Consider the following 12,744-nt stretch of genomic DNA (forward strand, 5'->3'; position numbering starts at 1 on the left):
AATACTCTCCAGGATATTATCCAGGAAAACTTCCCCAACCTAGCAAGGCAGGCCAAGATTCAAGTCCAAGAAATACAGAGAACACCACAAAGATATTCCTCTAGAAGAGCAACCCCAAGGCACATAATCATCAGATTCACCAGGGTTGAAATGAAGGAGAAAATACTAAGGGCAGCCAGAGAGAAAGGTCGGGTTACCCACAAAGGGAAACCCATCAGACTCACAGCAGATCTCTCAGCAGAAACCCTACAGGCCAGAAGAGAGTGGGGGCCGATATTCAACATCCTTAAAGAAAAGAACTTTCAACCTAGAATTTCATATCCAGCCAAACTAAGCTTCATAAGTGAAGGAAAAATAAAATCCTTTGTGAACAAGCAAGTACTCACAGATTTCATCACCACCAGACCAGCTTTACAAGAGCTCCTGAAGGAGACACTACACATAGAAAAAAACAACCAGCACCAGCCACTCCAAAAACGCACGAAATGGTAAAGAGCAGCAACACAATGAAGAATCTCCATCAACCAATGGGCAAAACAGCCAGCTAGCATCAAAATGACAGGACCAAACTCACACATAACAATATTAACCCTAAATGTAAATGGACTAAATGCCCCAATCAAAAGACACAGACTGGCAAATTGGATAAAAAGCCAAAACCCATCAGTGTGCTGTATCCAGGAAACCCACCTCACATGCAAGGATACACAAAGGCTCAAAATAAAGGGATGGAGGAAGATTTACCAAGCAAATGGAGAGCAAAAAAAAGCAGGAGTTGCAATTCTCATCTCTGATAAAATAGACTTTAAAGCAACAAAGATCAAAAGAGACAAAGAAGGACATTACATAATGGTAAAAGGATCAATACAACAAGAAGAGCTAACGATCCTAAATATATATGCACCTAATACAGGAGCACCCAGATACATAAGGCAAGTTCTTAAAGACTTACAAAGAGACATAGACTCCCACACATTAATACTGGGAGACTTCAACACACCGTTGTCAATATTAGACAGATCAACGAGACAGAAAATTAATAAGGATATCCAGGACTTGAACTCAGACCTGGAACAAGCAAACCTAATAGATATTTACAGAACTCTCCAGCCCAAATCCAGAGAATATACATTCTTCTCAGCACCACATCACACCTACTCTAAAATTGACCACATAATTGGAAGTAAATCACTCCTCAGCAAATGCAAAAGAACAGAAACCATAACAAACAGTCTCTCAGATCACAGTGCAATCAAGTTAGAACTCAGAATTCAGAAGCCCACCCAGAACCGCACATCCTCATGGAAATTGAACAACTTTCTCCTTAATGTTGACTGGATAAACACTGAAATGAAGGCAGAAATAAAGATGTTCTTCGAAACCAACGAGAATGAAGACACCACATACCAGAATCTCTGGGACACATTTAAAGCAGTCTCTAGAGGAAAATATATAGCAATAAGTGCCCACATGAGAAGAAAGGAGAGAACTAAAATTGACACCCTATCATCAAAATTGAAAGAGCTAGAGGAGCAAGATCAAAAAAACTCAAAACCTAGCAGAAGACAAGAAATAACTAAGATCAAAGCAGAATTGAAGGAGATAGAGACACGAAAAACCCTTCAAAAAATCAATAAATCCAGGAGCTGGTTTTTTGAAAAGATCAACAAAATAGACAGACCACTAGCCAAACTAATAAAAAAGAAAAGAGAGAATAACCAAATAGATGCAATAAAAAATGATAAAGGGGATATCACCACAGATTCCACAGAAATTCAAACCATCATCAGAGATTATTACAAACAACTCTATGCACATAAATTAGAAAACCTGGAAGAAATGGATAAATTCCTGGACAGTAGTCTCCTCCCATGCCTAAACCAGGAAGAAGTCGAAACCCTGAATAGACCAATAACAAGGTCTGAAGTCGAGGCAGCAATTAAGAGCCTACCACCCAAAAAAAGCCCAGGCCCAGATGGTCTCACAGCCGAATTCTACCAGACATACAAAGAGGAACTGGTACCATTCCTACTGAAACTATTCCAAATAATCCAAAAAGAGGGAATCCTTCCCAAATCATTTTATGAGACCAACATCATCCTAATACCAAAACCCGGCAGAGACTCAACAAGAAAAGAAAACTACAGGCCAATATCCATGATGAACATAGATGCAAAAATCTTCAATAAAATACTGGCAAGCCGATTACAACAGCACATCAAAAAGCTTATCCACCATGATCAAGTAGGATTCATCCCGGGGATGCAAGGCTGGTTCAATATACGCAAGTCTATAAATGTAATTCACCACATAAACAGAACCAAAGACAAAAACCACATGATTATCTCAATTGATGCAGAGAAGGCCTTCGACAAAATTCAACAGCCCTTTATGCTAAAAACCCTCAATAAACTAGGTATCGATGGAACGTATCTCAAAATAATAAAAGCTATTTATGACAAACCAACAGCCAATATCATACTGAATGGGCAAAAACTGGAAGCATTCCCTTTGAAATCTGGCACTAGACAAGGATGCCCTCTCTCACCACTTCTATTCAATATAGTACTGGAAGTTCTAGCCAGAGCAATCAGGCAAGAAAAAGAAATAAAGGGTATTCAATTAGGAAAGGAGGAAGTCAAATTGTCTCTATTTGCAGACGACATGATTGTATATCTAGAAGACCCTATCAGCTCAGCCCAAAATCTCCTGAAACTGATAAGCAACTTCAGCAAAGTCTCAGGATACAAAATCAATGTGCAAAAATCACAAGCATTCCTATACACCAATAACAGACTTAAAGAGAGCCAAATCAAGAACGAACTGCCATTCACAATTGCTACAAAGAGAATAAAATACCTAGGAATACAACTAACAAGGAACGTAAAGGACCTCTTCAAGGAGAACTACAAATCACTGCTCAACGAAATAAGAGAGGACACAAACAGATGGAGAAACATTCCATGTTCATGGTTAGGAAGAATTAATATCGTGAAAATGGCCATACTGCCCAAAGTAATTTACAGATTCAACGCTATCCCCATCAAGCTACCAATGACCTTCCTCACAGAACTGGAAAAAATCACCTTAAACTTCATATGGAACCAAAAGAGAGCCCGCATAGCCAAGTCAATTCTAAGCAAAAAGAACAAAGCAGGAGGCATCACACTACCGGACTTCAAACTCTACTACAAGGCTACAGTAATCAAAACAGCATGGTACTGGTACCAAAACAGAGATATAGACCAATGGAACAGAACAGAGACGTCGGAGGCGACACAACATATCTACAACCACCTGATCTTTGACAAACCTGAAAAAAACAATCAATGGGGAAAGGATTCCATGTTCAATAAGTGGTGTTGGGAAAACTGGCTAGCCATATGCAGAAAGCAGAAACTGGACCCCTTCCTGACACCTTACACTAAAATTGACTCCAGATGGATTAAAGACTTAAACATAAGACGTAACACCATAAAAACACTAGAAGGAAACCTAGGCAAAACCATTCAGGACATAGGCGTAGGCAAGGACTTTATGACCAAAACACCAAAAGCATTGGCAACAAAAGCCAAAATAGACAAATGGGACCTAATCAAACTCCACAGCTTTTGCACGGCAAAAGAAACAGTCAATAGAGTGAATCGGCAACCAACAGAATGGGAAAAAATTTTTGCAGCCTACCCGTCTGACAAAGGGCTGATATCCAGAATTTACAATGAACTAAAAAAGATTTACAAGAAAAAAACAAACAAGCCCATTCAAAAATGGGCAAAGGATATGAACAGATACTTTACAAAAGAAGACATACATGAGGCCAACAAACATATGAAAAAATGCTCATCATCACTGGTCATTAGAGAAATGCAAATCAAAACTACATTGAGATACCATCTCACGCCAGTTAGAATGGCGATCATTAAAAAATCTGGAGACAACAGATGCTGGAGAGGATGTGGTGAAATAGGAACACTTTTACACTGTTGGTGGGAGTGTAAATTAGTTCAACCACTGTGGAAAACAGTGTGGCGATTCCTCAAGGACCTAGAAATAGAAATTCCATTTGACCCAGCAATCCCATTACTGGGCATATATCCAAAGGATTATAAATCGTTCTACTATAAGGACACATGCACACGAATGTTCATTGCAGCACAGTTTACAATAGCAAAGACCTGGAACCAGCCCACATGCCCATCGATGATAGACTGGACAGGAAAAATGTGGCACATATACACCATGGAATATTATGCAGCCATTAAAAAGGAGGAGTTCACATCCTTCGTAGGGACATGGATGAACCTGGAAAACATCATTCTCAGCAAACTGACACAAGAACACAAAATCAAACACCACATGTTCTCACTCATAGGCGGGTGTTGAACAAGGAGAACACATGGACACAGGGAGGGGAGCACTATACACGGGGGTCTGTTGGGGGGAGGGGGGATAGTGGGGGGGTGGGGAGTTGGGGAGGGATAGCATGGGGAGAAATGCCAGATATAGGTGAAGGGGAGGGAGGCAGCAAATCATACTGCCAGGTGTGCACCTGTGCAACAACCTTGCATGTTCTTCACATGTACCCCAAAACCTAAAATGCAATAAAAAAAAAAAATAGTTATTATTTAAAATATTAAGAATTAAAATTTGACTCTTTGGTCTATACATTTATACATTTTAGGTAATGCAAATTTTATATAAAATATATATTTAGTTTATGTACTACATATAAGTTTACATATACATATACACATGTGTGTATATGGTAAAAGTATAAATAACATTATTTTAAAAGCCATAATACAATTTGGGATAGTTGTTGCCTTTTGGTAGAGAAAGAGTGATGTGGTCAGAGAGGGACACACAGGCGATTAGATTAAAAATGGCCATTGCTATTTTCTGAAGATCCTAAAATTATTTAATATTTTTAGAGAAACTCTTTAGGATTTCACATTCAGCATCAACTATGATTTATTGAACACTTAACAATGTACCGACCACTAAGCTGAAGCAAGCATACACTATTTCATTTAATCCTTATACTACTCTTGTGAGGTAGGTACTCTTCATGCAGTTTTTTTTTGTCACTCGAAAGATGAGATTGTCATGCAAATTTCACTTTAAGATTTGGCTTTTTGCAGTGGGGAAAGGATTCCCTATTTAATAAATGGTATTGGGAAAACTGGCTAGCCATGTGCAGAAAGCAGAAACTGGACCCCTTCCTGACACCTTACACTAAAATTAACTCCAGATGGATTAAAGACTTAAACATAAGACCTAACACCATAAAAACCTTAGAAGAAAACCTAGGCAAAACCATTCAGGACATAGGCATAGGCAAGGACTTCATGATTAAAACACCAAAAGCATTGGTAAGAAAAGCCAAAATAGACAAATGGGACCTAATTAAACTCCACAGCTTATGCACAGCAAAAGAAACAATCATTAGAGTGAACCAGCAGCCAACAGAATGGGAAAAAATTTTTGCAATCTACCCATCTGACAAAGGACTTATCTCCAAAATCTACAAAGAACTAAAACAGCAAGAAAAAAACAAACAAACAAACCCATTCAAAAGTGGTCAAAGGATATGAACAGACACTTTACAAAAGAAGACATATATGAGGCCAACGAACATATGAAAAAATACTCATCGTCACTGGTCATTAGAGAAAGGCAAATCAGAGCTACGTTGAGATACCATCTCACACCAGTTAGAATGGCGATCATTAAAAAATCTGGAGACAACAGATGCTGGCGAGGATATGGAGAAGTAAGAACACTTTTACACTGTTTGTGGGAGTGTACGTTAGTTCAACCATTGTGAAAGACAGTGTGGCAATTCCTCAAGGACCTAGAAATAGAAATTCCAGCCGGACACGGTGGCTCACGCCTATAATCCTAGCACTTTGGGAGGCAGAGAGGGGTGGATCCAGAGGTCAAGAGATCGAGACCATCCTGGTCAACATGGTGAAACACGTCTCTACTAAAAATACAAAAAATTAGCTGGGCATGGTGGCATGTGCCTGTAATCCCAGCTACTCAGGAGGCTGAGGCAGGAGAATTGTTTGAACCTAGGAGGCAGAGGTTGCAGTGAGCCAAGATCATGCCATTACACTCCAGTCTGGGTAATAAGAGCGAAACTCCGTCTCAAGAAAAAAAAAAAAAAAGAAATTCCATTTGACCCAGCAATTCCATTACTGGATATATATCCAAAGGATTATAAATTGTTCTTTTATAAGGATACATGCACACATATATTCACTGCAGCACTGTTTACAATAGCAAAGACTTGGAACCAACCCAAATGCCCATCGATGATAGACTGGACAGGGAAAATGTGGCACATATACACCATGGAATACTATGCAGCCTTAAAAAACTGTGAGTTCATGTCCTTTGTAGGGACATGGATGAACCTGGAAACCATCATTCTCAGCAAACTGACACAAGAACAGAAAATCAAACACCACATGTTCTCACTCATAGGCAGATGTTGAACAATGAGGACACATGGACACAGGGAGAGGAGCAGCACACACTAGGGTTTGTGGAGGGGACCTAGGAGAGGGACAGCAGGAGATGGGGAGTTGGGGAGGGATAACATGGGGAGAAATGCCAGATATAGGTGATGGGGATGGCGGCAGCAAACCACATTGCCACATATGTACCTATGCAACAATCCTGCATGTTCTTTACATGTACCCCAGAACGTAATGTGCAATAAAATATATATGTATATATATATATATAAAGAAATAAAAAATTGAATACATAAAAAAAGATTATCAGTCAATTGATAGGAAAGCTGTGAGGTAGGAAGGAAGAGTCTGCATCATCAATTTTAAAGGCAAAGGCTAAAAAGCTCAACCACTGAAGATGAATTCAAGATGAAGATGTGGTCCAGTATGTTTCAGCAATAGTCAGAAGAACCCTGGGTTGGAGATCCACTTCTGCTCTGTAATTAATTATGTGACCCTGCAAAGATTATTAAATCTCTGCCTGCATTGTTTTCCTTAAAAAAAAAAAAATTGGCTTTTTAACCTTACAGCTTCTACGTTAAGTGTAATATAAGACATGGAATTTGGCAAGCCACATACATGTTTTTTTCTCTTTAAAAATGTAATTTTAAGATCCCATCTTCACTCATCTTTATTTTATGTATAATTTTAAGAAAAATTAGGATAATTATAGATAAATTTGTCTAGTACATATTAATCATGCCATTTACATGTAGTCATCTGTCAATGCTCTTAATTACCTTATAAAGTAAATATAGATATTATCCTATTTTTACAGACGAAACCACAGACTTAGTTTTATTACTTTACTAAGTGTTAAAGAGTAAATGACAGAGCCAATATTCCAAGCCTTTGAAGCTCTTATGCTTAATTTTCATGCCACAAGATGAAGCCATGTAAAGGAAAATGAGGCTTAAATGTACAATTTCATAATAAACTAGAATTTTAGAAAATACAATTATATATATATATATATTTTTTTTTCTTTTTTTTTAAAGAATTCAGCATGCTTTGCTCCCATGTATGGGAGCAAAGCATGCTGAATTCTTTTAATGGGCATATAAGTTCAAATTATTTTAATATAAGAGTGATATTTTTCTTAAGTTGGAGCATATTTAAATGCTGAAAAAATTCTAATTCATAAAATTTATACCAGTGTTGACGTCTATTTATTGTATGAGTCTACAAACACCTCTTTGCTTTCCTATGGGCATAGTTTCCTGTCTGTAAAATGGAAATCCCAACATCATTAATAAGTTTCAGTATCCATATTTATAACATGATTTGAATATTAATAAATTACAATATTTGTATTGATATCATTATTTTAAAATATGGGTTTAAGATTGCTTGGAAATGTTATTTATGATCTTTGAAGTAAGTGAAAAATAAATCATCCAGTTATATTTCTCAATGTTTACTATAGCAGATGTGATAAAAATGACAATAGTTTAAATTCATGAATTAGTAATAAAAGAGGGTTTAGTTTCCTTTATGCAAGCAGGAAAACTGCAGAGTGAGGATTTTAAGCTTCATAACTGTTTTTACACGCTGATTATACAACAAAATGTAGTTTACCACATAAATGTCCTTTTGTATTTCTTCAGTATTCTTCTAGGGTTTCTTTTGTAAATTTTCAAGCAATAAAATAGGTACTTTAAAATATAGTAATAAAATTTAGTAATATAGAGACTCAGATTCTTTAGCCAACTTTCAAATTTCTTTTTCTATTTTCAGCTGGTTTCATTAGTATTTACAATATTTATTTCCTTTTATTTTTTCCTTAAATATTACACATCTTCAAAGATAGTATTTCCAATGTGCATGTGCTATAAACTCATCATGTTAGGTTAACTGATGACCAAGGAAAAATAAACCTATTTTCAATTTAATAGATGAATAGATAGAAGACAGATAATTTTTCTGTTTCCAAGAAAGCAAAAATGATTACAAAAGCAGACTGTACACATACTGAAGACATACAAACCATCTCAAAATAATTCTTTTTTTTTTTCCAAAATAATTCTTAAGAGATGTGGTGTTTAGGGTTGATTTTAGCAATTTTAGTGTTTGCACAACATTAACTTATAGAAGTGGCTTTGCCCCGATGATTGTGATTGACTGGGATCTACATTATTTGCTTTATTTGTTTGTGGTTAAAGCCTTTCATCTGACCTTGTCACTATAGTTTCCATGACATTTTTTTTTTTTTTTTGGTAGGCTTCTAACATACAAATGTATACCTATGGAAATAATCTTTCAAGTTATTTTCTTCATTTTTTGAAAATCAGATGCCTTTGACCATTTTGAGCCATAAAAATACTATAGATATGCAAAGAGGAGATATTAAAAATGCTGAGGCTTTTTGCTTGTTTTTTTCCTCCGTAAATTACATTATACTCCATAGTCTTATTTCTAATTCTATTTATATTATTTGTAAAGTCAGCTGTGATTAGTAAAATACAGTCCCTGCCATTACTATTTTACTTGGGTCAGGTTTCTCAATATTTCTGAAATTTGTCACATATAAAAAAATAGAAAAAATACCTTAAGGGTTTTATTGAAACAAAACTGAATAAATTTTTGTGTACCTATATATTACATTATAGGTTACTTTGAGTATCATGCATTAATTCAATAAGACAAGTAATTTAAACTCTTGAAACTATTCCATCAACTTAATGTCACTGTATCTACTGCCATATTTTGTCTGTGTGTATTCAGTCAGGAATAACTTTAAATTTTACTTTATTGTATTTTCTTGGAAAAATCAAAAGGATTTGCCTTTCTCATACCATTTAACAATTCCTAAAATTTTTTTCACTACATTATCTAATAGAATAGTAGGTGTATTTATCATTTATACCACTACTTCCTATAAAAGAATAATTTGAGACTGCTTTTTAAAAAATAAACAGATATTAAAGTCTCACATTGTACCCATAAATATTTAATAGATACAAGTAAATGTATAAAAATGTTAATTTTTAATGTATGATTATATAAATAAGACATGTAAAATATTTATAAGAAAAAACAAAACAATTAAAAAGGAGATATTTTCGATACAAATTATTGTGGCAATTAAAAGTCTTACCTAGCTATTTTATTTTAGTGAAAAAAAATTTTAGGGATAGGGCCTCTCTCTGTCACCCAGGATGGAGTGCACTGGCTCTATCGGAGCTCACTGCAGCCTTGAACTCCTAGGCTCAAACGGTCCTCCCCTTCAGCCTCTGGAGTAACTGGAAATACATGTACACACTACCACACCCAGCTAATTTTTAAGATTTTTTTTGTCAAGCAGTGGGTCTCACTATGTTGCTTTGGTGTTGAAATCCTGGACTCAAGATGTCCTCCTGCCTCAGCTTCCCAAAGTGTTGAAATTACAGGTGTGAGCCATCACTCCCAGCCTTATTTGGCAATTGTGTTTTATACTTTTTGTATTTTACATACTGTGTAAAAATTGTATAGCCAAAAGATGAAAATTAGTAACAAAGGCAATTAATTAAAAAATCATAATGTGAAAAAAGCAGTGTTTGCAATTGTATCTGTAATTTATAAGATCACCATATTATTTCAATTAATCAGAAATCTTTGAATATAGAAAAAATAATGAAATATGCAAAAGTATTAATAATAACTGTTAGGATACAAGAAAAGTTTGGAGAGCCCTCTTTTATAATGTAACTGTATAATGTTAGAAATTAAAAGAAAGAAAATGTAGTTGTTGATCAAATTCAGAAGTAGCCAGATAGATCTGCCATTTGTGACAACATGGATAAACCTAGAGGACATTATACCAAGTGAGATAAACCAGATGCAGAAAGACAAGTATTTCCTGATCTCATTTATATGTGAAATCCAAAACAGTCAAATTCACAGAAGCAGAGAACAGATCATTGGTTACCAGGGTTGGGGAAGTGAAGAAACAGAGAGATGTTTGTTAAAGGGTTCAAAGTTGCAGTTTTGTAGGATAAGTATAGTTAGTAATACTGTATAGTATACTGTAAATTTGCCAACAGTGTAGATTTCAGGTGTTCTAAGCACAAAAAAGAAAAGTGGTAACTCTATGAGGAAAGAGATATTTTAATAAGTTTGACTGTAGTAATCATTTTGCTATGAATATTTATAACAAAGCATCATGTTTTATAACTTACATAGTTTATTTATTTATTTAGAGACAGAATTTTGCTCTGTCGCCAGGCTGGAGTGCAGTGGCACGATCTTGGCTCACTGCAACCTCCACCTCCCGGGTTCAAGCGATTCTTCTGCCTCAGCCTCCCGAGGAGCTGGTACTGCAAACGCGTGCCACCACACCCAGCTAACTTTTGTATTTTTAGTAGAGTTGGGGTTTCGCCATATTAACCAGGCTAGTCTCAAACTTATCCTTGTGATCCATCCGCCTCGCCCGGCCTATAATTTTTATTTTTAAAAAATAGTGGAGGCTGGGCGCTGTGGCTCTCATGTAATCTCAGCATTCCAGCATTTTGGAAGGCCGAGGAGGGTGGATCACCTGAGGTCAGGAGTTCAAGACCAGCCTGGCCAACATAGTGAAACCCTGTCTGTACCAAAAATACAAAAATTAGCCAGGTATGGTGGCACCTGCCTGTAATTCCAGCTACTAGGGGGGCTGAGGCAGCAGGATCACTTGAACCTGGGAGGCGGAGGTTGCAGTGAGCTGAGATTGCACCACTGCACTCCAGCCTGGACAACAGAGCGAGACTCCATCTCAAAAAAAAAATAATATTAATGGGTTAGAATTTCTCTACAATCATCGAAAAGGGTAGACAATAGAAAGCAATGAAAAAAGCCAGTAGATCATGTCAAAAGGCTATGCAAGCATCATTTCATTCCTAGGCCTAGCCTTAAACAGGAAGGAAAAATGAGATCTTAAGTATCAATGAATGAGGTTAAAACAACTGGTAACTTAAGTAGAATATGTATGAGATCTATCTTAGAGATATGTCTGATGTATAATATAACATGGTACAGTTCAGATCTAAATTCTTAACTTCATTTTGAGTAATTTTTGTTTCAATAATCAAATTAAATTCTTTCAATATTTAGCCTACAATAATCAAAGGTATATAACTTGCATTGTTTTTTGGTATATTTTCTGAGTATGAGTATGAAAAATATTCATGAAAAATCATATTTTAGTTTGAAGTAGAAAATACTATATTAGTCACTATCAAGAGTGGTAAGCAAAAGGGGAAATAAAGTTTAAAGTGTTATTTCATTTTTTTAATATAGGTTACTTGAATTTCCATTAGAGGAGCAGAAATGCCACCAATGTCAAGTGCCCCACCTCTGCATCCACCTCCAGATGGAGGATGGGGCTGGGTTGTGGTTGGAGCAGCTTTTATCTCCATTGGATTTTCATATGCATTCCCCAAAGCCGTCACCGTATTCTTCAAAGAAATTCAGCAAATATTCCATACTACCTACAGTGAAATAGCATGGATATCATCCATTATGCTGGCTGTTATGTATGCAGGAGGTAAGCTTCTTGCAATAAATGGAATACTGAATTAAGAAAACAATTCCTTCATGTCACAATGTTTTACATATTCTGTCTTGGTATCTTAAAACCCTGTTTTTATGTTATAATCACTTAAAACCAATCAAAAGTATAATTAGAACTGAACTTTCAATGATTTTAGCAATTCAACATCTTGAGCTCTTCGCTTATAATTGAGTCTTAATAGAGGATTTGTTTGAATAAGCATTTGTAAGCACAAAGCAAGATTTACTAAATTATGGAATTTTCAAGTGAAGCTACTTCATTTAGATTGAAATAAAGCCCTCATTATAGTGCTGGTGACATTTTCATTGCTGCTACCTCTGGTAGAAATGCTTTCTTCTGAATGAGAAGGCAATTTAAGTTGCTGACAGTTTAGAAGCACAGAAAATACATCACTTTAAGCTGCAAAATGAAGGGTTAACATGTACATTCCAGAACCATTCAAATTTGTGTGACTGGAATAATTATTTATCTCTATAAGACTCATTAAATATGACATATTTTTAATTTAAATGGTTGCCTGACAATCATCTTATTACATTCTATGTTCAAATTAGGGTATGAGTCATGAAGGATAATGCGTAAATCAAAGTACCATTCCACTTCTAAATGCTAAAAAAATTGGAATTACTAGTGCCTTATCATGTCACCTATTTTCTTTAAATCAATCCCAATAGCAGAACAGACCATCTTGTAGAA

The 12,744-nt window shown here is 35.9% G+C and overlaps 1 protein-coding gene across 4 annotated transcripts in view; it reads left to right on the forward strand.

Annotated features, from left to right (window-relative positions):
- The window catches only part of SLC16A7 (solute carrier family 16 member 7), a 177,234-nt gene that overhangs the window by 105,582 nt on the left and 58,908 nt on the right, over nucleotides 1-12,744 (forward strand). For all 4 annotated transcript variants that reach the window (XM_064377285.1, XM_064377286.1, XM_012436774.3 and 1 more), the window contains one exon: nucleotides 11,775-12,021. In XM_064377285.1, coding sequence (XP_064233355.1) covers nucleotides 11,805-12,021 — 217 coding nt within the window. In that variant the 5' untranslated portion in view covers nucleotides 11,775-11,804. The remainder of the gene's footprint in view (nucleotides 1-11,774; nucleotides 12,022-12,744) is intronic.

The sequence above is a fragment of the Aotus nancymaae genome, unplaced genomic scaffold (genome assembly GCF_030222135.1).
Source record: "Aotus nancymaae isolate 86718 unplaced genomic scaffold, 86718_ANA_hifiasm-v0.15.2.pri h1tg000016l, whole genome shotgun sequence".
NCBI classification, from domain to species: Eukaryota; Metazoa; Chordata; class Mammalia; order Primates; family Aotidae; genus Aotus; species Aotus nancymaae.